This window comes from Haliotis cracherodii, unplaced genomic scaffold, assembly GCF_022045235.1.
Source record: "Haliotis cracherodii isolate W230 unplaced genomic scaffold, xgHalCrac1.p SCAF_36, whole genome shotgun sequence".
In the NCBI taxonomy this organism is placed as follows: domain Eukaryota; kingdom Metazoa; phylum Mollusca; class Gastropoda; order Lepetellida; family Haliotidae; genus Haliotis; species Haliotis cracherodii.
This window is the reverse complement of record NW_027266293.1, coordinates 218,656-246,033: the sequence shown is the minus strand read 5'-3', so window position 1 is coordinate 246,033 and position 27,378 is coordinate 218,656. Positions and strand designations below refer to the sequence as shown.

Genomic DNA, 27,378 nt, shown 5'->3' with positions numbered 1-27,378 from the left:
TGAGACCATGTAGAACCATCATGCTCATCTAGGCAAGCAGTGATTTGACATAAGTTAGACCCATACCCCTGGCCAGTGTAGAACTATACTATACTTATACAGAGATTTACCACACATATAACCTCTCCTGAGGCTAATTTATACATCCCTTCTATAAAGCGAATGGGAATGAAGCACGTCACCAGCGCATACACAATCCACACATTTGCAATAAAAACGTTTTTGTCTTCCGCAGAAAAAAATTACATCGTAGATCTATCCCTTCTGCAAATTCAGGGAAACCAACAGATCGTGAAATTAAACTTGGCCAATAAAAATTGGAAATACGAGATAAAACATCAGCATTAACTGGGAAACATTTAGTTCCAATTTCAGTGAATTTGGTAATGTTTACAAATATTTCCTGCAGACAAATTCTGGCCTCTAAGCAGATCTAGCTAAATCCCCGAAGGTTTCAATAACGTTTCCATACTGCACACTATAAGCTTGCAAGATACACGACACTGCTAGTTTAGTACGAAGCTCTCGTTAATCTGATCAATCAAGTGATAAGTTCACTCTGAGGCATTACAGCATGGAAATTAGGAATGGCGGATTAATTCAAAAATAAAAGATGAGCATGATGATTCGGTTGCCATGGCAACTGTGTAAAACCACATAATGACACATAATGGTGAACCAGCACTGAAAAAAAAGAGTAAAGCGTGATGATGAAATTAAGACATGTAACACCAAGCATGCAAGCTTCGAGGAGAAAATAAATCTGAAACAATGAAAATTGACATGAAGTGTCGCAAACCGCAGGGTCAGTGCATTCCCGCTAAGAGCTCACTGCACTCCGCAAGTCACATGATGAGGTCACATGACGACGACACCGACCTCTCTTACCTGTCATCCACACCTCGGTGTTGTCCATGCGCCTCAAGATGGACGACGTGCATCGCCCGACCATGTTGCGACACAGTGACGCCTCAACATAAGTGTGGAGATCCTTGCAAAGCAAAGTTGGAACTAACATCAATTTGTTTCAAACTGTTTCTTGTCCATTATTTAGTTTAAAGGTCTGTCAATAACCCGTTTAGATGTGAAACATAGAATCAAACAGGTCTCCTCAACAAAACATGATTAAAAAGTTGTCACTTCACATGACATCTTCTAATGTTTCCTGAATATCTAATACAAAAATGTCAATAAACATTAGTACTTTTTTAATACCATTACCAAACTCAGTCCTCCAAAAAACTTCCAATGCAAAATCTGATTAAAACTGAAAAGAAGGAATTACCTTCTCCGTCACATGGGTCTAGCTCTACAAACAAAATGGTGGTGACAGTATCATTTATCTCAGCTTTCAAAAGGGTCAATATTTATCAGGAAGTCTTGGGAGAAAATTGCTTTAAATTCCCAATTCCAAAACAATGAAAATCAGGTCTTAGATCATTGACGAGTGTTACCATGGTTACCTAGTTAAAACAACAAAGCATATTACTGGATGAGGCTGAAGCTGAGTTTTCAAAACATAAATCAAGAAGAAATATTATAAGAATTTTGAAACAACTGTTTCAATGAAGGAACTGACATGAAGTAGTCACACAATAACCTAACACGATGTCTTGGATGCCAAATGCAGACACTGGTCATATCGAACTTCAAAATACAAAGGTAACGAGGCGAGAACTTGGTGTTCTCCTTCTCCCTCCAAAACTACAGCATGTCATCTTCCCAAGGCAAAAGAATTAACTGACTTTAAAAGTCCAGTTTCCACCCTTGCCAAACTAGACTGGAATTCCTGGGCTCAATCGTAGCGCCACCAGTGGCTATTACGAGTTATGTCCCTTCTATGGCTCTCCTATTGACCAATCAGATTTCACCCCTGGTAACAGTTGCATTTGCTTCAAACAATCGATAATCAAGATCTATATTGTGATAAAACGGATCTTACATCGCGAAGAGCACCAAATCACTTGAGCACCTTGATAAAAAACATGAAATGATCTGGAAAAAATCTGCTGACACCAAGTTGGCGTGCACATGCTTTACAAATCCTGCAATCGACCGAAATCTCAGGACAGTTTACGAACCGGATTTAGATTTCATTACGCAGTTTTAATTTGACAATGCATAGACTCGTTAGTCCAGCCAAAATCTAACTCCATAATACCAGCCTAGTTCGGCAAGGGTGGAAACTGGAAGTTTATAGTCAGTTAACTTTCTTGCCTCGGGAAGATGACAGCATGCATGCTGCATGGCATTTACGAACATGCAATATGTGGGTTGTTGTGCTTCTACCATACCACTCCACTTCTGATGGGGATATTTGTTTGTCTAGCCATCATCCATAAAACTGATTCTATAATATATCAAGTATATATTAATATAGAATAGACATATCTACATATCCTTATGAACAGTTGAGTAGTATCATGATTATCAGATACCATTAGGCCACAACAAATTGACTATTAGATTTGATCCAAATTAGTTAAAAGATATGTGCCACGGCATTATATTTTTCATTTTTTTAAAACAAATTGTCGCTATCTGTGGACATTAGGTGTTGACAGATGTGATTATCATGAATCATTAATGTTTGGAAGGACTGAGTAAATGGTGTATTTCACCAAGTAAAGAAGGAAAAAAACACAGTGAATTTTTTCGTCACAGGTAGGGGTGTTTCGTAGTCAGGGATCCAAATTTAATAATTAATTTATTATGGCCACAGTTACAGCTGCAGGGAGAACCTGAGCACTCCCAGTTTGGGTGGGAACACTCCTGTGTGTATGACTGATTCACTCACCTTCTTGTAGTGCTTGAGCGTGACGTTGTCGGGGTGGAAGGGGTGGTCGTACTCCTCCACCAGGAGCGACAGTCGCCGGATCTCATCACTCAACGCCGTGCCAACCTGTGAACGAGGAGGAGAGTTATTTGGTTGGACAACATACATTGAAAATGATGGTTGCAGGTTTCAGTTCCAAAGAAAAATGTTTCAAAAACTTTCACTGATTGATTGTTGTTTATGCCAACTCAGCGGTATAACTTCTTTATTAAGGAGGCCTGTATATAATGGAATCTGTGGCAGACAAATCAGTGGTTGGTATTAATATTATTCTGAGCAAACTCCCTCGCCACCAGGGTATGATAACACACGACCAGCCAAGCCTGACAACCTGAACAAATTAAGATGCAATGATAAAAGATTAGATTAAAATGAGATTAAAGATTAAAATAAGCAATGGAGCGCTGGGGACCAAATCTTGAGAGTCAACAAGTATTTTTTTTAAACAGTACTTCTGTCCTATTCCAACCTCACATGGTAGCCGCCAAGTCAACCCTACTGGGGTTGGTAGCAGCCCATTCAACCCTACTGAGGTGGGACATATTCCAACCCCACGTGGTAGCAGCCAATTCAACCCTACTGAGGTGGGACCTAGTCCAACCCATCGGGGTAGCGGCCCATTCAACCAGACCGAGGTGGGACCTATTCCAACCTCACATGGAAGCGGCCAAGTCAACCCTACTGGGGTGGGTAGCAGCCCATTCAACCCTACCGAAGTGGGACATATTCCAACCCCAAGTGGTAGTGGCCCATTCAACCCTACTGAAGTGGGACCTAGTCCAACCCATCGGGGTAGCGGCCCATTCAACCCGACCGAGGTGGGACCTATTCCAACCTCACATGGTAGCGGCCAAGTCATCCCTACTGGGGTGGGTAGCAGTCCATTCAACCCTACTGAGGTGGGACATATTCCAACCCCACGTGGTAGCGGCCCATTCAACCCTACTGAAGTGGGACCTAGTCCAACCCATCGGGGTAGCGGCCCATTCAACCCGACCGAGGTGGGAATAATTCTAAGCCAACAGGGGGGGGCCTATTCTAACCCCACGGGGTAGCATCCCATTCAACACGACCGAGATGGGACCTATTCTAACCAAACGGGGTGGGGCCTATTCTAACCCCCCGGGTAGCGACCACAAGTACTGCAGGACCCTCACCTTCCTCTCCACCTCTTCTACCATGGCCTTGATCTTGTCCTTCACCTCACTGGTCAGCAGGTTCAGCTGCTTCACCAGGTACTCCAGCTCATCCCCTCGCTCCTGCCGCGACGCTTCCTGGTCAGTCCTGGACACAGAGGAACCATCATGCTGACCACAGTTCCACCATCCACTGTCACCCTAACTACATCCATGTCTCACCATCCACTGTCACCCTAACTACATCCATGTCTCACCATCCACTGTCACCCTTACTACATCCATGTCTCACCATCCGCTGTCACCCTAACTACATCCATGTCTCACCATCCACTGACACCCTAACTACATCCATGTCTCACCATCCACTGACACCCTAACTACATCCATGTCTCACCATCTACTGTCACCCTAACTACATTCACGTCTCACCATCCACTGACACCCTAACTACATCCATGTCTCACCATCCACTGTCACCCTTACTACATCCATGTCTCACCATCTACTGTCACTCTAACTATATCCATGTCTCACCATCCACTGTCACTCTAACTACATTCACGTCTCACCATCTACTGTCACCCTAACTACATCCATGTCTCACCATCCACTGTCACCCTAACTACATCCATGTCTCACCATCCACTGTCACCCTAACTACATCCATGTCTCACCATCCACTGTCACCCTTACTACATCCATGTCTCACCATCTACTGTCACCCTAACTACATTCACGTCTCACCATCCACTGACACCCTAACCACATCCATGTCTCACCATCCACTGTCACCCTAACTACATCCATGCCTGCAGGCTGTCACTCCAGACATTCCTCTGGATGGAATTGTGAGGCTAAGTGTTGTGTTAGTGTTGTGTTAGTGTTGTGCAAGTATTGTCCATGTGTGACATACTTCAGCTGGAGACTTGTGTTACAGCCTCTCTGGATGGTATTGTGAGTCTTAGTGTTGTGCTAGTGTTGTGCTAGTGTAGTGCAAGTATTGTCCATGGGTGACTTACTTCAGCTGTAGACTTGTGTTACAGCCTCTCTGGATGGTATTGTGAGTCTTAGTGTTGTGCTAGTGTTGTGCTAGTGTTCTGCTAGTGTTGTGCTAGTGTAGTGCAAGTATTGTCCATGGGTGACTTACTTCAGCTGTAGACTTGTGTTATATGCTTGCTCCATGATTCCCCGGACATCTGATGTGATGGACTTGCCCCTCTCGGTGTGCTGCTCGAACTTGGTCTTCACGGCAGACTTGGAGATGCATTGCTGAAGTAGAGGAAGTGAGATGGGTTTAACACCAACAGTATTTCAGCCATCAACATTAAGCTGTATCAAGAAAGCCAAAAGTGACTCAATTTTTCATTCATGAAACCCAGGAACACAGGTTTTGTGTTCAGACCAAGGATCAAAATCAGGACCAATCTCGAGAGAGAGAAACCCCTAACTAACAAATTCAGGAACAGCAAACTGATGCCTCTAAACCGAGGGGATACATGGGAAGCACATGGATGATAACAAATAGCTTCAAAACAAAATTTGTTTTGTTTGTTGTTGATTGCTGCACTCGCCAATATTCCAGCTAAACGATATGTAATGTGTAAATAACCAGGACCAGACAAACCAGTGACTGATATTATGAGCAACGAACCACACCAACGGAGTACATTGACACGCTATCAACCATATCACAGAGTCTGTTCTCCTAATCCAATAAGTCGCCTCGCACAAGAAGCAAAGTGGACCAATTCTAATCCACTGACACTGAAGCTACAAGCCCTGACTAAACTCTTCAGGCCCTCATTTAAACAAGAGTCGTCAGAAGATAACAAATCCACTCTTCCCCATCCCCCTTCCCCCAGGGCCCCACAACAGTACAAGGCACCACTGCGGCCCCTGCCTCATACATGTACCAAGTTTGGATGAAAAATCTTTCACGGATTTCAAGTTACAAAGTTACAAAATACAGATGGACGGACTGACAGAGACCAGATGATTACTGCATCTGTTTCAAGTTCAAACCTGGACAGTGAGTGAGTATGGTTTTACGCCGCTTTTAGCAATATTCCAGCAATATCACGGCGGGGGACACCAGAAATGGGCTTCACACATTGTACCCATGTCGGGAATCGAACCCGGGTCGTCGGCGTGACAAGCGAACGCTTTAACCACTCGGCTACCGGACCGTCCCTCAAACGTGGAGGCAGGGGGTGTCAACATACCTCAGACACGAGTTTAGAGTTATCAGGGGGTGGGGTAAAAAAAAGACAAATTAACCAGACACAAGCAAGTTATCTGCATGGACCTATACAAATCTGAAATTATGGGCCAAACACGAGGTCTACCTGCCATGGGCTTACAGGTGGGCACTTATTTCAAACACTGATTCTTATGTGCAATCCCTACTGAGGTCTCAAAAAAGGAGATACACAGAAATAAATTTCTTGCAGTTGCATGCACATACCTCAAATTGGTTCTCAAAATTGGCAAATTCGAAAAGTCGTATTTGAAACCCATCCTGCAATACACCACCTGCAATAAGGAAATAATGGCTGGATTCATCCTTCCAAGTTTCTTGCACTTCATCTTTTTACATAAACCACAAAGATAACATTGAAAGATGCTTTGGTTGAGAAAACATTGTCATACAGGTTCTGTATGCACTATGTTCCTTCATCACCAGTGGTAACACACGGCTGACGTGCAGCATGGTACTGACCTGAGTGATGCGTGTCTCGTTTTTGTCACCTGAAGAAATAAGGTTGTTCAACTGAGCCCTACTCCATGCAGAACTCTGCCATTGCTACATGAGAACAGATGACTGAACGACTGAATGTTGCACAAATCTTCCCGTTTGTGCGATGTAGTGAGCGAGTGAGTTTGGTTTTCCGCCGCTTTTAGCAATATTCCAGAAATATCACGGCGGGGGACACCAGAAATGGGCTTCACACATTGTGCCCATGTTGGGAATTGAACCTGGCTCTTCGGCGTGAATGCATTAACCATGTTAACCACTAGGCTACCCCATCGCCCCTTGGCAATGTAAACTAAGCCCTCATTGGACAGAGCTCCAGCTGGATCTTGTTGGTTAGAAATAGCAATAGCACCACAAATTGTCTGTATGTATTCACAGATGATGGAAGAAGGTAGTGCATACACATCCCTTTAGCATTGTTTAGTACTAACGAAGGTGAAGAAAAGAATGAATGGCAACAATGCAGTTTACCGGGCGCAGCTCCAGCTCTACAATCCACACAATTACCGCGCTATAGTGCTACCGCTGTCTCGCTGTACCGTTACCGTGCCTCACGCTCCGGAGACTCTCGCTTCACGATCCAACACCCAATTTGCCAAGCCGGTGAGCTGGCAAAGCGCGTTCGAGCCCCCACAGCGCTAATTGGATGTGAAAAAGTGCGCCCGGTAAAGTGCACTACTCCCGAATTAATGTATAGCTATCACCTTAAAACATGTGTTTCATGTGACTACATTGACTACTTTGCCACCAATTTTATTCCTAAATGGCAACTCTGCAATAATCATTCATCTTGCATACTGAAAAGCTGAAATTACCAAAGTTACTATTTTCAGATCATATTTGATCGAATGTCAGAGAATATATATTAGAGTCCTTGATTATGTGTTCATCTCTCAATGCCATAAGGATAATCACCTCGACTCATTCACCACCACAGTTCAAAGTGATGTCCCAATTTCCATAATATTATCACTAACTTTGTCATGGGTGTATTCCGACTGGATAGCTATTTTAGCGGCATGTCTTATGACTATAGTTCAAAATGGGTGAGTGAGTTGGGTTTTACGCCGCTTTTAACAGTATTCCAGTTATATCGTGGCGTGTCAGCTTTATGTGGGAGGAAAGCCCGAAGTGATGCAGGTCTCAGACGTTAACCACTTCGGTGAAACCCACGAGCACGGGTATGGTGCTGACAAACCTAGAAACATAATCGGGGCGAACCGGGATTTGAACCCACAATCACAGGTTTAGACGACTGGGCCACCCGTGCCCCCCAGTTCAAAATGAAGCCATGGTGCTAAATGGGTCCTTGGTACTTTTTCAAATGGAATGGAGACACAAACACATTGGACTTTAAAGGATAATATTACTGTTGTTATCTTAATGCAATTTTCTTTCCATCAGTTGGTTGTTTTGTTGTTTAACGCCGCACTCAGCAATATTCCAGCCATGTGACGGCGGTCTGTAAATAATGGAGTTTGGACCAGACAATCCAGTGATTGACGTCATGAGCATCAATCCATGCAATTGGATATGATGACATGCATCAACCAAGTCAGCGAGCCTGATCATCCGATCTCATTAGTCGTTTCTTACGACAAGCATAGTCGCCTTTTACTGCAAGCATGGGTTGCTGAAGACCTATTCTATCCCGGATCTTCACAGGTCTCTTTCCATCAGTGATTGCTTAAAAAGAAAGTTAAGTTTTTCACCAAGTACAGTGAAACCCTGTTACACCAGAAGCTACTGATCCCATCAGTCTTCTAGAAGGGGGGGGTTATGGATTAACAGGGTTTCAGTGTAGTGGCTACTCTCAACAGCTCACTTGGGGTGGGTGTTCCCTTGTCCTGGTGCAGCCTTGAGGCTAGGGCCTCACGCGCTGACACGAAGAACACTCGGTCCTCGGCTGTCTTCTTGTCCACCACCTTCAGCTCATCCACAAAGAACTCAATGTTCCTCTCCATGTGCTGCTTCCTCACCTGCAACAGAGGCAGGTGGTCAGTGAATGATGTATCACACCAGTCAGAAATGTGACAGGCCAAAAACAAGCATGAATTCTCCCCCTAATATGATATGTCTGGTCTGGTTATGTGCAAGGCATGAAATATTGAACTTTTTCAAGATCTGCTCCGGAAACGCGCCCTACCCGCCGTTTTCAGTCTAAGTCAAAGTTGTTGCTATGGAAACTCGAAAAATACATTTTTAAAAAATCCAACACAATAAAAAGGCACCAGATTACCACTAGACCTATCTATGTGCCGAGGTTGGTGAAGAAATATTGAACATTTTTTAAGTTCTGCCCAGGATAGGAGCACTACCATTTTCAGTTAAAGTCAAAGTCGTTGCCATGGAAACTCGTAAAATATTTTATTTTTCAAAGATCCCAAACTATCAAAAGGCACCAGTTCATTACTAGATTTATGTAAGTGCCAAGTTTGATGAAGATATCTCTCATGGTTTTCTGGTTCTACTCTGGAAAGGAAACATTGCAGAAGGACGGACGGACGGCACCCATTCCTAATCCCACTTCTACTTCGTGGCAGAAGTTATAATCAACACTGGGCCAAGTAAACCAATGCTTGCTAGTATGGGCAACAATCGATGGTTTGTATTGTATTTTTAACAAGCCTGATGCTGTATTAGGTTTTACATGGGCAGGGACAGAATATCCTATTACTAAATGTCATGATGAGTGAGCATTTCAGGCCATTTCCTGATCCTGCTAACACTGGCCAGCACATTTATATACCACTCAATATTTGATAAGGAGACCAATTGTTTGTAAGTGATGTCATATGAATAGTACCGTATTAGTACCGTAATAAGCCCCCTGGGTGCTCTCAAAATTAGAAATAGGGGGTTCTTATTAGAATATAATTTTGGTGAAAAAAAAACAGAGTTGAAAGATAAATTTCGTGGTTTATGCTGACAGCCTGAAATGTTTATGCACGACAAATATATTTTTACAGAATTTAATTGACAATAATTAAGGGTGCATATAACACACGAGTGCGTATTATACGCAAATAAATAAGTCTTGTGTACATTCATCAATCAGAAGGGGTCAAAATACGGTATCTGATATTGTAGTGGAGTGAGTGAGTGAGTGAATTTGGTTTAATGCCGTTTTAACAATATTCCAGTTATATCACGGCTATCAGCTTAATGTGGGAGGAAATCCTGAAGTGATGCAGGTCTCAGACGTTTACCACTTCGGTGAAACCCACGAGCATGGGTATGGTGCTGACAAACCTAGAAACATTATTGGGGCGAACCGGGATTCGAACCCACAATCATAGGTTTCTGGCGTGCCCAAGGGACGCAACTCTGCACAGCGAATCGCGGCGCCTTAGACGACTGGGCCACCCGTGCCCCCTTAAGCCTTTTGAGAGGATGTCACTATCACAAGTTAATGTTTGCAGTCAAGAGGCTTCCCTGAACAAAGACAAGAGGTTGAAAATGTATCCCAATATTCAATAAAATCAGGGTAAGTGTAAGTTGATTAGTCAAATTATAACAAACAATTTAATCATATAACACAGTATTCCAAACAAGTAAAGTTCTCCATATACTGAATTGGGGTAAAATCACAGCAGTAAATCAAGCTGCATCTATTGGCTACATCCATGTGATGTGAATATTCTTAGGGAGGTCAGACTAGTTTTGTACATACACTACCTTATACAGGTTTATATAGCTACTTTTAGTTTATGTAAAAGTGTATAAAAAATACTTTTCCTTTTGTATTTCTGTCAAAAACCTTTGAGATATGTCTATTTTAAGAAATGTAAAAAGCAGCCATTTTTGTCATACACCAGTAATTTAAAGAAGCTGCATTACTTGAATAATGTTCTATTCATGGTGAAATAGCAAAAAGAACAAAACACAAGAATAGGCCTAATGTTTTATTAAGACATTCTTCATAAGCATGTATCTTCTTGTTACATCTGTTAATGAAGCTGAAATGTGAAGAATTTTGATTAGCTTCATTCAAGAAACAAGATGGCCACCGTGCCCGACCTCCCTAACATTCCGTACTTACATCCTCCACATCCTCCTCCATGGCCGACACATCCCAGCGGTTCTGTAGCACAAAGATGTTGGGCTTCGAAAGACGAGAGCTCACTTTGTGGAAGAAGTTCTTCTCCTGCAAGACACACAGGTCGACATGTGGTTATGAGGGTGTACACAGATCTGGACAACATTTCATGAGTGAGTGAGTTCATGAGTGAGTTCATGAGTGAGTTCATGAGTGAATGAGTGAGTGTGTGAGTGAGTACGGTTTTACGCCGCTTTTAGCAATATTCCAGCTATATCACGTCGGTGGACACCAGAAATGGGCTTCACACATTGTACCCATGTCTGTAATCGAACCGGGGTCCTCGGTATGACGAGTGAACGCTTTAACAACTAGGCTACCCGACCGCCCCCCCATGACTTTGAAACTCCTTGTATTAGAGAACCAATGGCACAGTGGATTAATATCTTTGATCAGAAAGAAAAGGCATCCTTCCCTCGACAAGAAATCTGTGGTTTGATTATATTTTGAACCTCTTTAAGGGGCTTAAAAACTTAATTGTCACACTGTCAGATAAAAACCCTATTGAGCCCCAGGGTGATGTGACGCCTACCTCACCTCATGATGCATATCTCAATAATTAAGTATGTATCGCATTACTTAGTTTGCAAATATTTTGCATGAAATTCTCCATGTGGACCAGCTAAGAAGCATGACTACTGGTTGTTGTGAGTGTGCTAACGGTGTTAGCGTTGGGCGTCTAAACGTGCGTGATTCCCGTGCTCCCGTTTGAGTTAAGTTTATTGGTTCAACTGTGTCATATGGCCCTGTGACGCAGGGTTGCATTATGCAGATGGCTGTTACAATGAATGCTTATTCCGCCCGTGACGAACAGGTCTGGTTGTTGATGAAATATAGTGATACCTGAATAGACAGATTTGTTATTCATGCACCGATTGTCTTAAAATGTAATATCCAGTTATGTATGACTGTTTAACTCTTTCAACACCAGTCAACCAGAAGTGTTTACTGCTTGGACACCGAGTTCCCAGAGACTCTTGTGTGATAGATGAAGCCAACATTTATCAAAGAAAATACCTGCTTGTAAAATATATTTGCTACTACATGTTATACACCATTTGAAAGGTCTGATCCTATGGTTTATAAATATGAAAGTTATGTTTTTAACATTATTTAAAATAATGCATGTACAACTTAATTAAATTCGTTGTAAATAAAAAATGTACGCTAACACAATGTTAACATCCAGATTAAGGACCAAGGAAGTGAAAACTTGACGATTTTCGGCAAATATATGATTTCATAATATCCACGTACCTATTTCTGTTTTATTTTCATTGTTTACGTAATTGGAAAATCATTATAAAACAAATTGTAAATAGTATCTGCCATCACCTATATCCCGATAACAGCGACTGTCCGCTCAGTAAAATGAAGAAATACCCCCGTTTTTGAGGTTTCGTATGAATAACACGTTCGTCGAAGAATGGCATATGACACATCGCTGGAAAGCTTATTCCTTCATCTACATGCTCGTAACATCGACTGGTTTTTTTCGTAGTTATAACAAGCGATTTCATTGGATTAAAATTGGTTTCTAATGACGCTTTCTTGCTGAAATCTGCTACAAGTTTCGTGATTGGTCAATTTTGAACACGTGACCTAAGGCAGCCAATCAAATTACAGCTGTGATACCAAGGTCGTGTTCGATAAATAAGTTTGCGAAAGAATTTTGTTAAATCGTGTTATTCTGAACGTTTTGAGCAGGAAATCACGATATATATTAAAAATATGGAACTTCGTGAATGTATCGTGCTAGGTTACGAGCTGTGACAAAGATTTTTCATGCATATATTTTTGCATTAAACATCGCGTCCGAGCCGAGAATTCTCTAATAACTTAGATGTAAGTTTGATTACTTTTAGATATATTTTTGTTGATTTTATTTATTACTTTGTATAATATATTTAAAGATTTGTTTAAAACGTCTTTATTTTCCTCTTTGACGTGTTCGATGTGGACCCGTTGTCGAAATGTGTGTCCGAGAATTTTATTTTCAATAACATTGCGAGAAATAGTGAATAATTTTTTAATTTAACGATAAAAAATGTTAAATTGAAATGGAATATGTATTTCAGACATTGTGAAATGTGATAGATTTAATAAATGAATGACATTACAGGTAGGTCCATAAAAATATATACTATTTTGACGTGACTACGGCTTGGCCGGATAACCGGCCTGCGGTGTCTGGGGACTCGATGCTTCTTGGCCGGATAACCGGCCTGCGGTGTTGAAAGAGTTGATAATCTCATACCAACTTTGACTGGAGTAGGTCCAATAGTTTTTCAGATATTATTCAGAAATTACCTTCCAGTCATACATGTATTAAACAATCTGGTCATTCATACACTGAACATGAAGTTTAATTAAGTTATATCTTTATTCAACCATAAAAAAAATCAGAAGGAATGTGTGCATAGTTAAAAAGAAATGCGAACATTAGTGACTTGTTGTGTAACCATAGAGTTCTAGATAATTTTGGTCATTAAACAATCACGGGTCCGGTTAGTCCTGTGGGTACCCGGGTCCTACTCAGTACCCACCTGACCCCGGTACCCAAGTTACCCGTCCCAGCCCTATAGTGTCAACTCAATGCATTGATACATCGGATGATGACACCCTGTGCCTGCGTTGTGTACTCACTGTCTGCATCAGTGTCGACTCTGCATTGGCCACCAGGACAAACACGTCAGCATCCAGACAGAACTGGTCGATCCAAGAGTCAAGGTCAGGGTCTACGTCAATGCCGGGGCTGAAATAAACAAGGGCATCAATGTGTGATGGTAAAATTTTTATTTAAAAATATCTCCCAGGAATGAATGTCAGACCCGTGAAGATCCGGGATAGAATAGATCCTCAGCAACCCATGCTTGCCGTAAAAGGCGACCATGCTTGCCGTAAAAGGCCACTATGCTTGCCGTAAAAGGCGACTAACGGGATAGGGTGGTCAGGCTCGCTGACTTGGTTGATGCATGTCATCGTATCCCAATTGCGTGGATCGATGCTCATGATATCAATCAGTGGATTGTCTGGTCCAGACTCAAATATTTAGAGACCATCGTCATATAGCTGGAATATTGCTGAGTGTGGTGTTAAACAACAAACCAACCACCCAACACAACCACAAACAGCACTAACTTGATCCCGGAAGACCCATAACCATCAAATCACATAATGTCCAAAAAGAACATGAGCGAGTAGTTTTATGATGCTTTTAGCAATTTGCCAGCAAATTCTTAGGCAGGGGACCCCAGAAATGGGCTTCAAACATTGTACCCATGTGGGTAATTAAATAGAGCCCTAGAGTCAATGCTTGCTCACTGTCTACAATGACAATGCGTGAATGTAAATTGACACTGCAGTCAGAAATATTCCACCCTGCAAACAATGGTGTCTGTTCCAGGTAAATATGTGATTGATAGCAACATCAACGCCCCATGCCACCAGGGTATAATGACATAAAACCAGACAATACCCAAACTGTGACCATCCAATCCTCAATATTAGAATCTTTATGGCCAGCAATGCTGAGCATATACGGATGAAAAGATTCAACCGTGCACCAGTGCATCGTGAGTTTACATTCAACGATGCAATACATGATACGTTAATTCTGTATTGATACAAGTTGCTAACTTACTACTTGTTCACTGACCCCCACCAACACCCCAATGCTTTCGTAAGTCAAATATTGCAAAATGTGTTGGAATTAACTTACTAAATAGATGCTACAAACATGATTCTATTGCTAGCTTTTCCTTTGGAACCTGCTCTGAAATATTTAGAGTCAAGAAGTTTTCATGTGATTTGATGTAAACATGCTTATCGCGATACGTATCGTGACCTATGTATCGTATCGTGACCTTGCTGTATCGTTTCACCCCTAACAGCACGGAGTCTTTTCAATTCTAACTGATAGTTCTGACTTACCTGTCTACAAACACGACATCCTCCCTTAGTAGCCGACACTTGTCCTTGGGCCACAAGATCCGGATGAGAGAGTTAGACTTGAGTCTCTGATCGCTCAGGTTGTGGGCCAACTGTTTGATTGACTGCAAGGAATCACACCGATATCAGGCTGGCACAGAAGAGCAAATACACATAGAGGTAAACATGACAAAACCAAGAGTACTATTCAATGATATTCTATCCTGAGTCACCATGGAGCGTTAGTTTTGTACTAACAACATATGCATTGAAATAAGATCTTAGTTTTTGCTACCGCTAAACAAAGATCTGAGGAAATCCCATTACGGGTCATGTCAGAACGACCTTTCGCGAACTTGACCACAATGAAATGACTGACAAGAAATCGACATTAGCCAATCAGAAGGCAGCTTCCTCGAGCTCTACGACGCTAGTTTCAAACTGGCGACTACGGTTCAAAACATATTTTGACGTATTCTCGATTAATAAAATTAAAACTGTTAAAAAGAACATTCTGGAATGGCTTATATGGCCTAGATTGTATGGATATCGTCATAAAACCTGTAACTGTCGTTCGGAATACCATCTGTTAAATATTTCAAGGATGCATGATTAGAAAACACATTCCGTCTGTCACTTTCATGATCTGGTAAACAACGTTCTGATTGGTTGGATGAAAGGTCGTTCTGACGTGACCCGTAAGGGGATGTCCTCAGATCTTTGTTCAGTGATAGCGAGAACTAAGATCTGATTTTAATGAGATTGATGACCATGACACTTACAATACTACCTCCATCAACAGCTTTTGCATTCACTCTCTAGAGGAGAATACAATCTAAGCTGTCTATTAGCATGATGTAATGAAAGATTGTTCTTTTAATTTAGGGGTTTGTCTTGCTAGGGATAAACACATGAACTTTACCAACCAAAGAGACAACAATGTTTTTAGGACTACATACTGTAAATCTGGAAAGTTTTGCAGGCAGGAAGTAGTGCGAAAACTACAAGGGACACAAACTCGAATAGTTAATTACGTAGTTTCGTTTGTAGATCAACAAAAAACAAAATACGTAAGGAAGCATATTTCTTGAATCCACTTACACACATTGTCAAAACTGCCAGTACATGATTAAGGAAATAATCCCTCACATCCTGTGTTTCCCTAATTATACATTGTCACCTAGTGTCAACAGTCTAACTAGCCTAAGTTCACAAACCTGCCACATCTCGTCGAATTCCAGAGCTCCAGATAAGCTTTTGGTGTTGTGGGTATTTTACCCATGCATTTTAAAATCATTGGGTATCAGTTATTCTATCTGGGTATTCAAATTTCTGTTACCCACTAGTTTTTACACATGTGGTATTTAAGTTAAATATTTAAAAACACTATTCATCTAGTCCCTGCAAATTGGTGTCGTGTGGGTTCAAGAGCTTTATAGGACTAAAAAATACCACGATACTTCCACAAGAAAGTGTGATGGCAAATGATCATGATGTTACTGTCATCGTGGAGTTTGGCAAGGTTGACTGAATGCCCGTTTATAATTTCAAAATAAGTTGCTGATTTGCTAATCGAATACGCAGGGTTACTTCACAATATTTTGATGATACGCACAAGTTTTATTTTTGTAGCGTATCTGTAATATTCGTTGCATATTTGATATGCTTGGATTTTATTTTACTGCGTATTTCTGCATTTCTGATTCATATTTTATGCAGATATGCAGCTTATCTGGAGCTCTGAATTCACTGAGTAGTTCAGACATACGCCAGCCAGTTTTTCTGTTAGAAAAACATGTTACCACTACCCCTCTTGTCAACTACAACAAAACACGCATCTAAAATCACTGACTGACACTGTGCTAACATTTCAACATGCCGCTTCCAACTTATCAGATATAACACCTGAAAACATAGCTTTGATATGTGGTAATCTTAACAGGGTGTCGCAAAACTTTCCAGATGCAGTTAAGTTAAGGCTTTTTCCAGCCAATCGCAGAAATTTTGCCGCAAAACTTTCCAGATTTATCGTAATCAGTGATAATGTGTTTGAATCCCTGCTCTTATCGAACAATGTTATTGTGTGAGCCAAGAGTTGTTCCTTGTGATGAGCCTTACCCCGAGGTTCTTGGGCTGGTCGGACTCCTCAGTGAGGAGACAGGCTTCCGTGGAGTCGGACCCTTCCACCTGGATGAAGCAGTGTGTGGTGTGGCCGATGCCGCTCGGCATAATCTTGTCTCGCAACATGGCGTTGATGACGGTGCTCTTCCCATTGGACGTTCTGCAGACAAAACCCAGAATGATTTCATACCTCATCTTGGTTAGGTATATTCATCAGCAAAAGAAACTTGTATCAGAAAACAAACCAGACAGGGTGTAGACATAGGAAGATATTACAGGGTGGAAGATATTGCGAACAATCAACTACCAGCAGTCCCTCCTTTCATAGACCTAGAAGATTCCGGGGTAGAATAGGTCTTCAGCAACCCATGCTTGCCATAAAAGGTGTCTATGCTTGTCATAAAAGGTGACTAACGGGATCGGGTGGTCAGGCTCGCTGACTAGGTTGATGCATCTCATTGATCCTAATTCCGTGGATCGATGCTCATGATATTAATCACTGGATTGTCTGGTCCAGACTCGAATATTTACAGACCGCCGTCATATAGCTTGAATATTGCTGAGTGCGGCGTTAAACAACAAACCACACCAAAAACCAAAGCTTTCACACTACGCATCAGTGACCCAGTCTCACCCGTATACAATATGAGACACCCAAGGTGAGCTGAGGCGAAATGGGGTTTAACGTCGCGTCCAAGATTATTGAACTTATATAGCGATGTGCATGCACGTGTGTGTGTGTGGCTGCTTGTACTAGGCCGGACAGATGCCGATTTATAGTGCTAGCTCACTGAGATACCATGCCACAGTTTAACATGAATACCCCACTCAGACACAGTATACTGACTCCAAGTCAACCAGTCCTTGTTTTAGCCCCTTAATGCCGAGCGCCAGGCAGGGTAACAACAAGTACCATCTTTTAACGTCTTTTGGTATGACGCGGTCGGGGATCGAACCCCGGACCTTCCGCTCTCCAGGCGGACACTCTACCATTAGACCACGGAGGAGGTCGCATGGCACTTTAGACATGCTGCAGAGGGAACACCACCCACCTTCCAAAAAAGGCAACTTTCATGTGTTTCCTCTGGATGACTTCCCGGATGCCTTGAACTTTGTCCTTATAGCCCTTGACCTTTGCACTAACATCTGCTGGCAGAATCTCTTGTGAGCTGGTACCCATCTCTGAAAATGTCAAAAATTCAGGATATTTGGTGAGTGAGTGATTTTACACTGCTTTTAGCAATATTCCAGCAATATCCCGGCGGGGGACACCAGAAATGGGCTTCACACATTGTACCCATGTCGGGAATCGAATCCAGGTCTTCGGTGGACGTGTGAACGCTTTAACCCCTAGGCTACCCGACGGCCTCCCCCAGGATACCCGACCACCATGCCCAGGATATTTAGCATGTTCAATTCAATTCTGCTGGTACCATCCTATTTCAACCCTTAATGAACACATCATTACGCTTGTCATAGCAAAAGCCGCATGTATGCACATTTTCCAGTGTCATGTAATGACTTAGATAAAATAATTAACTTCAAGTGAACAGACTATGAACAATTCTACTAACAATACTAGGATTGATATTAACTGTCAATTGTTGGAAACACTTCGATATGGTACATAACTTTATATTCAATAAATTAAAACACAAAGACCATCGTGAACTGAAATGCTTGTTCATTTCAGATAACAGGCTGGAACTTCTTAACTGTTTCCAGTCAATCACAAAAACAAACAGGGAAACCAATATTTTCCTTAACAGCTGATTTATAGGACACTGTTGGCTTTTTCAGCTCCTTGGTATCCCTATTTAGACAGAATTATTCTTTTGTAACGTAAGTTAGAAATATGTGTTTTGTGTAGTCAAGATATAGGTCCACACGTCCTGTGTATCGTATCGACAGCAGAGTATCGCAGTGCAGCAGAGTTTCCGTGTATTAAGTAAGGATAAGATTTATAAATACTCCAACTTCCAAATGCCTATCAAAGAAGAAGGTTCAGTGTATTGATTCACCCTTAATCATTACCAGTGGATCTTGATATCATTATAATCAGCACAATACTGGGCTTAACATGACTGAAGCTAACATACATATTTCAAATCTTCCTCAATCTTATTAAGCCAATGATTACCATTAATTGTCTTAAACGTAGTCAGTAACTGTCTTACCATCAACAAACTTGTTGGTCTCTTGAACATATTCTCCAATCTCTTTGAAGATGTCATTGATCTGTTTCTTGGCTTGACCAAAGAACTGTAAATGTGAGCGCTGGTTGTGTCCTCCGTTTCCCATGTTCCTAGCACTCCCCCCAATGTCCCCCTGCCCCCTCTGATCGACTTCTTCCATTCTACGTACTACTCCAGACATTTCTACTCTCCGGAAACCATTGACGCAGTTATAGCTAGCATCCAAAGTATCTCTGTGGTCAGTTTACAATGGTTTGTCAGGTTTCAACCTGTGAAAGCAAAAGACAACAATGAAAAAACTAAAATATTACCTATTGAGTACATGACACTGAGTCATGAGTGACTCAGTGAGTAAGTTGAGCTTAATTACGATTAGACTTCAATAGTGTTTGTGCTTATGGAGGTATAAACATAACAAGGGCAAAAGTGAGCTTGCTGAATTGGTTGATGCATGTCATCGTATCCCAATTGCGTGGATCGATGGTCATGATGTCAATCAGTGGATTGTCTGGTCCAGACTCCATTATTTACAGACCACATTCACATAGCTGGAATATTTCTGAGTGCGGCGTTAAACAACAAGCAAAACAAAACATTAGAAGAAGAGAGACAATGCGGCAGTCAGACCAATGGGGTCACCATGGTTACACAACTGTTTAATATCAGATTCGGCCCCTCAGAATCAGCCGATACCATACATAGAAACTTACAAATCCTCACAACATGCTATGATAAATTAATCTGTAAGAATGGTCCTGATGTGATGTGTGGTTCCGGCTTTCGCGGAGTCAGAAACACAAATCGTGACTAGGCCTAAACAATCATTCATGACACAAAATCGATATCAACAGTTAACGGTAAGACTATATTACTTTAATGATAATCGTGATACACAGGTCTTAACTTAGGTATGATTCTTTAACGTTTAAAACGCAATCCCTTTAAACCTCCAACACGGATCTGATTCGGAGAATGACATTCACTAGCCGTAAAGGACATGCGGTTATTCCTAGATTGTTGTGGAATGCATTTCAAGCAAAGGCTGTCACAGATGTGATGGACTGAGAGTGTGTCCATGGCCTATGTCCCTCGTTGCCAAATCACTGTGAATAAACATGGAAATCCTCAATTTGATACAAAACACATGCTGTAGATACCTTGTAAGCATCCATGATGTAATGAACTCTCGAAAGTACACGCGAGACTGATGTAATGTTTCGAAAAGTGGACTCGGAAAAGAAACGAACAATAAGGAGCCTAGTGGTGACTGAAGCACCGGCTCCGCCGAATCACGCTAATGGACATGCTACTGATGATAACAGCAGTGTTGTTTTCGGGTTAATGCTCTCGAATATAAGACAGTCAAAATGGTCCCAATTAAGTCAAAATGAACTCGGTGAAAGTGGACAAATATTTTTTTTGCAAATTATATAATTTTAACTGGAAATTGGCTCGTCATGCTAGTCATTATAACATACTACTTTGGTAACTGTACATAATACATTTTTTTAATGTACGTATTGTTTCAAGTGTTATGACTGATCTTGGGAGATTGTGTTACAGTTGAAGTTTATTGCTCTTATAGTTTACTTTTTCACTCCACCATAATCAGAATCCGTTTAGACTTTTAATTTCGCTCCGGTTTCACAATCGTGTTTATCATCTCATATGAATTGTAACTTATAACTTTTTATTATATAAATCATAATTTAAATATAATTTGAAACGAATGCCATGCGATTGTTACTAAATTGAGTTTTTCAGTGAAAGAGAAACGCTTGTTATCATTTAATATTATTAGGTAGAGTGCACGTGAACACTTCAGTTCAAACATAAGTGGCTCCAAAAGTTTGGTTTTTTTGTTTTTGTTTGTCCGCACTCAGCAATACGTACTACAGCTACATGACGGCGGTCTGTGAATAATCGAGTCTGGACCAGACAATCCACTGATTGACATCATGAGCAAGCGTAGTCGCCTTTTTTCTGAAGACCTATTCTACCCCGGATCTGAAGATTCCGGGGTAGAATAGGTCACCGTCTTCAGCAACCAATGCTTGCCGTAAAGGGCGACTATGTTTGTCGTAAAAGGCGACTAACGGAATCAGGAGGTCTGACTCGCTGACTTGGTTGATTCATGTCATCGTATCCCAATTGCGTGGATCGATGCACATGATATTAATCACTGGATAGTCTGGTCCAGGCTCAATTATTTACAGACCGCCGTCATATAGCTGGAATATTGCTGACTGCGGCGTTAAACAACAAACCAATCTACCCCGGATCTGCACGGGTTGGCTCCAAAAGAAACTGTGCAGATTTTACGTTCGCATCCTCTAGTATGGTAGTTCTAGCACAGCTGATAGAGCCTACACACGACGGCACACCTCAGATTAATGGCGTGCATCTCCCCTGTTTTATATCATTCGAAACTCACATTCTGACAAACAATCGTGGATTTGTAGAATAATTTATCATCACAGGGGAATCTTAATTCGGCATTAAATCACGTCCACATTTTCGTACAGACCATCTAAACTAATGGCGGGCACTTTTGATTGACGTGACAAGCTGAGAGAAGTTAGTTTGATTATTTTTCGCGAAAATGAATGTCCGAGATGAAAATGTGGATGACCTCAGCTATGAACAGGTACAGCAAAGAATTACGAGCAGTTTTGGGTAAACTTGTAGGTAGAATTTTCTCATCCACTAATGTGGACGTTTGTTTTATATTTTTGACAGTGAGTATGTAATGCTAACCTAGTCTTGTAAAACCTTATGAGGTCGGGTTATTACAAAAGTTATTAACTTTATATTTCTTTTTGGGAATAGATATAGGCCTAAAGGCCAATATAGAATAATCAATTTAATCATGTCTTGGTACACTGATCATGTAATATAGGTGAATTGAGACAATCTGTATACTTTATTTGTAAGCCTGAAATTGCCAGTGCTGTTACAACTGTGCATTCTTAAAAAAGATACTCACCTTAGCTGAGGGACGGTCGGGTAGCCTAGTGGTTAAAGCGTTCCATCGTCACGTCGAAGACACGGGTTCTATTCCTGACATGGGTACAATGTTTGAAGCCCATTTCTGGTGTCCCCTGCCGTGATATTGCTGGAATATTGCTAAAAGCGGCGTAAAACCATACTCACTCACTCACTTACTCACCTTAGTTGAAATGGTGAAGAGCTGGGGGAGTAGTGATCTCTGTTAGGCGATGCCAGACGGCTAGCCTAACCTAGCTGGTTTACTGTATTGCATTATTTATGATCATGATAATAATACAGATGCATGAATGCCTTTATTGTCATACAAAGTTGATGATGTTTTGCCAAAGAATTAATGTTACACTGTGGTGAGATTCTCTGTTACTTCCTGCTGTTGTTTCAGAGGCTGAAGGCGGCAGTGCATTACACTGTGGTTAGGATATGTCGGGATGTTGGGGATGACCTGAATGTCTCCGTCAACAAGCAGGTGATGGCCTGTATTGCAGAGACAACATGGAGACAGTTTGAGACCTACTCTCATGATCTGGAGATGTTTGCAAGGTGGGAACAAACAGGATACATTCACTGGTTTGCCGAGACGCTTGATAAGAATGTTAGCAAGTGCTGATCAGCAGCTTTATCATGATTAATATCTCTGTTGTGGTGGCACATGGTCCCGAGTGTAGAGCAAAGTCACAAATCCGACAAAGTTCAGCGACCCGTGAAGATCTGGGGTAGAGTAGGTCTTCAGCAACATTTGCTTGACGTAAGAGGTAACTATGCTTGTCATAAGAGGCGACTAACGGGATCGTGTGGTCAGGCTCGCTGAAATGGTTGATGCATGCCATCGTAACCCAATTGCGTGGATGGATGCTCTGGTTCAGTCTCGATTATTTACAGACCGCTGTCATATAGCTGGAATATTGCTGAGTGCGGTGTTAAACAACAAACAAACAAACAAACAAAGTTCAGCAGCGTTGACTGCGGAGAGGAGTTGGATGGGTGACCGTGTTCAGCAGCTGGACTCCAGAGAGTTTCTGAAGCTTTGGTTCTGCCCCACACCCAAGCTCATGTTACCAGTGGTGTCTCAGTCAAGGGACTTCAGGTATGCCCCTGTTCATCCAGCAGTGAATGGGTACCCGGTAGGATCAGATGGTAATGCGACTACGAACCTTCCAGCGACTCACAGGCAGCTTAGGTTGTATACTGCCCTGGGAGCTGTGAATGGAGGAGCCCTATTTTAGCTACGACGGCCTAACTCACTGTGCAGAGTGGAATTCCTTAGGCATGCCAGAAACTAATGGTCATATGATTGTGAACCCATGAAGATCCGGGGTAGAATAGGTCTTCAGCATACCATTCTTGCCATTAAAGGCGACTATGCTTTGCATAAGAGGCGACTAACGGGATCGGGTGGTCAGGCTCGCTGACTTGGTAGATGCATGTCAGAGATCCCAATTGCATGGATCGATGCTCATGATGACAATCACTGGATTGTCTGTTCAAGACTCAATTATTTTCAGACTGCCGGCATATAGCTGAAATATTGCTGAGTGTGGCGTTAAATAACAAACAAACAGATGATTGTGGGTTAGAATCCTAGATTCGCCCTGGTTACATTTTCAGGTTTGTCAGCACGTTGCACAGGCTCAGGGGTTTCACCAAGGTGTAGACAACTTAAACCTGCATCAGGCTTTCCTGCTACATCAACCTGACACGCCATGCTGTGATTCATACTCAGTCCAAAGCGAGGTTGAACCAGCATTAGAAATTGGCACTAGTCCTATAGTCCTTGCCAAACTGCCCATTAGTTTAAGGTATCATTAGGACAAGTAGAAACTTGCCTCACCTCACCTCACCTCACCTCTGGCTGCTATTACCGATGTTATTGTTCCAGGCATGCCAAGCGCAGCACAGTGTTGCCGGAAGATGTGAAGCTGCTTGTGAGGAAAAGTCCCAAACTGGTACGTTTCTACACAAGGTTATTGTCATACCACCACATATGCAAAAATAGAGTAAGACCCATGCCACATATTTATTAGAATACGGTCTAATGTGATATGTCCTTTACATGTCCTTTATGGCTCTTAGATAAGACTATAGTTGCGTAGGGTGCTTTATAACCCAGTTAAGACCTATAGTTGGACAGGGTGCTTTATAACCCAGTTAAGACCTATAGTTGCGTAGGGTGCTTTATAACCTAGTTAAGACCTATAGTTGGATAGGGTGCTTTATAACCCTTGTTAAGACCTATAGTTGGATAGGGTGCTTTATAACCCAGTTAAGACCTATAGTTGCATAGGGTGCTTTATAACCTAGTTAAGACCTATAGTTGGATAGGGTGCTTTATAACCCAGTTAAGACCTATAGTTGCGTAGGGTGCTTTATAACCCAGTTAAGACCTATAGTTGGATAGGGTGCTTTATAACCCTTGTTAAGACCTATAGTTAGGTAGGGTCGTTTATAACCCAGTTAAGACCTATAGTTGGACAAGGTGATTTATAACCTAGTTAGATCCAGGGTAGAATAGGTCTTAGCAACCAATGCTTGCTGTAAAATGTGACTATGCTTGTCGTAAGAGGCGACTAACAGGATCGGGTGGTCAGACTCGCTGGCTTGGTTGATGCATGTCATCGTATCCCGATTGCTTGTATCGATGTTCATGATGTCAGTCACAGGATTGTCTGGTCCAGACTCGATTATTTACAGACCGCTGTCATATAGCTGGAATATTGCTGAGTGCGGCCTTAAAAAACAAACAACGAACTATAACTCAGTTAGACCTATAGTTGGGCAGGGTTGTTTATGACTCTCAGTTTAACCATCAAGTGTTGAGGTGGGTGTGTGTTGTCCACAGCTGGAACATATCCACTCCCTCCACAGACAGCTCACAGCAAGCAAGGAGGAGCCCAGCAAGAAGAAGGGAGCCAGGCTGAACAAGAAGAAGTCTGCGGCGGCAGCAGAATCTAACTATGAGACTGATGAGAATTCCAATGTATAGGATAATGCAAACACCAATGTGTAGGACTGACATTAGTGATAACAGCGATATGTTGGACTGACATTAGTGATAACAGCCATGTGTTGGACTGATATTAGTGATAACAGCGATGTGTTGGACTGACATTAGTGATAACAGCGATGTGTTGGACTGACATTAGTGATAACAGCGATGCGTTGGACTGACATTAGTGATAACAGCGATGCGTTTGACTGACATTAGTGATAACAGCGATGTGTTGGACTGACATTAGTGATAACAGATGTGTTGGACTGACATTAGTGATAACAGCGATGTGTTGGACTGACATTAGAGATAACAGCGATGTGTTGGACTGACATTAGTGATAACACCGATGTGTTGGACTGACATTAGTGATAACAGCGATGTGTTGGACTGACATTAGTGATAACAGCGATGTGTTGGACTGACATTAGTGATAACGGCGATGTGTTGGACTGGACAGAACTTGGGCTGTTACGATTCACTTGCATTTTCGGTGAATCGAACCATATCCATTCATGAATTAAATTCGTTATTCGTGGCCACTAGAATCGAATATTTATGAATATGCATAAGTGATTGTGTAGTACTGATAACACACAATACACATGTCTGATGAAAATGCTGATTTCTAGGACTGACAAGAAAGCCAGTGTGTTGAAGGTATAATACAAGGGTGGATCCTGCATTTTTAACAAGGAGGGGTCCTAAATATCAAAATTGTCTCTCAATCTGTCAGTTTTACTGTCTACAACACACTACAATTGATTTTCAAAGTTTGGGGTGGGGTGACCGTACTCCCTGGACCCTCACCTGGACCCGCCTATGTTATGAAACCAATGTATCAGTCTGGTAAAGCAGATATGCAGAGCTGTTGAGAATGCCAGTGAGTTGGATTTTGTTGGATTGTTGTTTAATGCCGCAGTATTCCAGCTATATGATGCCAGTCTGTAAATAATTAAGTCTGGACCAGATAATCCAGTAATTGACATCTTGAGCATCTGTTCACTGCTCAAAGGCGCCGCTATTCGCTGTGCAGAGTTGCGTCCCTTGGGCACGCCAGAAACCTATGATTGTGGGTTCGAATCCCCGTTCGCCCCGATTATGTTTCTAGGTTTGTCAGCACCATACCCATGCTCGTGGGTTTCACCGAAGTGGTAAACGTCTGAGACCTGCATCACTTCGGGCTTTCCTCCCACATTAAGCTGACACGCCGTGATATAACTGGAATACTGTTAAACCCAACTCACTCACTCACTCACTGCTTAAAGAGACCCATTGTACATCTAGAAATTGTAAGTTGCAGTCCTGTGGGTGAAACTCCGTAATCATAGACTGCTCGAGTGACAAACATCACACATCATGAGCTTGCAGTCAAGGAAAGTGGTGCAACTTGGATTTGGTTTATCCTACCAGCCACACAGCCCCATCTCGTTTTGAGCATGTTGAGCCATGATGCTTATTATAACCTTGGGTCATAATTTATGCTTCCAGAGGATTCTGGTGTGTGTATAATGAACAGATTCAGTGCCTTGGTTTAATGTGTGTCGTCTTGCACTGATGGAATGGATTGTTGTTCGTATGGTTGGTCTGATGCAGACTTTATTATGTACAGGCCGTAGTTATATAGCTGGAATATTGCTGAGTGTGTCTTTAAACAACAATCACAGTGACTGCTGTAATCATACAAGGTGGTGAAAGGGTTAATCTTGCCAGTCTCTTGCACTGATGGAATGGATTGTTGTTCGTATGGTTGGTCTGATGCAGACTTTATTATGTACATGCCGTAGTTATATAGCTGGAATATTGCTGAGTGTGTCTTTAAACAACAATCACAGTGACTGCTGTAATCATGCAAGGTGGTGAAAGGGTTAATCTTGCCAGTCTCTTGCACTGATGGAATGGATTGTTGTTCGTATGGTTGGTCTGATGCAGACTTTATTATGTACATGCCGTAGTTATATAGCTGGAATATTGCTGAGTGTGTCTTTAAACAACAATCACAGTGACTGCTGTAATCATGCAAGGTGGTGAAAGGGTTAATCTTGCCAGTCTCTTGCACTGATGGAATGGATTGTTGTTCGTATGGTTGGTCTGATATGGCTGTAGTTATATAGCTGGAATATTGCTGAGTGTGTCTTTAAACAACAATCACAGTGACTGCTGTAATCATGCAAGGTGGTGAAAGGGTTAATCTTGCCAGTCTCTTGCACTGATGGAATGGATTGTTGTTCGTATGGTTGGTCTGATATGGCTGTAGTTATATAGCTGGAATATTGCTGAGTGTGTCTTTAAACAACAATCACAGTGA

The 27,378-nt window shown here is 41.9% G+C and overlaps 2 protein-coding genes across 2 annotated transcripts in view; one reads left to right on the top strand and one right to left on the bottom strand.

The window, feature by feature from the left end:
• The window catches only part of LOC139477863 (mitofusin-2-like), a 36,414-nt gene extending 16,129 nt beyond the window's left edge, over positions 1-20,285 (bottom strand). Inside the window, exons 1-12 of the mRNA XM_071260294.1 lie at positions 20,233-20,285; positions 19,058-19,344; positions 17,933-18,062; positions 16,878-17,040; positions 14,763-14,884; positions 13,476-13,584; positions 10,773-10,877; positions 8,556-8,709; positions 6,440-6,507; positions 5,123-5,244; positions 3,994-4,120; positions 2,798-2,902 (exon numbers count right to left, since the gene is read on the bottom strand). Of these exons, the coding sequence (XP_071116395.1) occupies positions 2,798-2,902; positions 3,994-4,120; positions 5,123-5,244; positions 6,440-6,507; positions 8,556-8,709; positions 10,773-10,877; positions 13,476-13,584; positions 14,763-14,884; positions 16,878-17,040; positions 17,933-18,062; positions 19,058-19,256 (1,404 nt within the window). The 5' untranslated portion in view covers positions 19,257-19,344; positions 20,233-20,285. The remainder of the gene's footprint in view (positions 1-2,797; positions 2,903-3,993; positions 4,121-5,122; positions 5,245-6,439; positions 6,508-8,555; positions 8,710-10,772; positions 10,878-13,475; positions 13,585-14,762; positions 14,885-16,877; positions 17,041-17,932; positions 18,063-19,057; positions 19,345-20,232) is intronic.
• A 1,338-nt stretch (positions 20,286-21,623) lies between these two features.
• LOC139477856 (centromere protein S-like) lies at positions 21,624-25,294 on the top strand. The gene is made up of 4 exons (XM_071260291.1): positions 21,624-21,722; positions 22,467-22,624; positions 23,961-24,027; positions 24,921-25,294. The coding sequence occupies exons 1-4, from the start codon at positions 21,678-21,680 to the stop codon at positions 25,062-25,064; spliced, it is 414 nt and encodes a 137-aa protein (XP_071116392.1). The 5' UTR covers positions 21,624-21,677; the 3' UTR covers positions 25,065-25,294.
• Positions 25,295-27,378: the final 2,084 nt, after the last annotated feature.

Bases quoted from the DNA above. Each gene is read 5' to 3' on its own strand.
- LOC139477856 (XM_071260291.1), top strand. From the start codon at position 21,678: ATGAATGTCCGAGATGAAAATGTGGATGACCTCAGCTATGAACAG. The intron at 21,723-22,466 runs GTACAGCAAAGA...CTGTTGTTTCAG, and splicing joins ATGACCTCAGCTATGAACAG to AGGCTGAAGGCGGCAGTGCA. The intron at 22,625-23,960 runs GTGGGAACAAAC...TTATTGTTCCAG, and splicing joins GATCTGGAGATGTTTGCAAG to GCATGCCAAGCGCAGCACAG.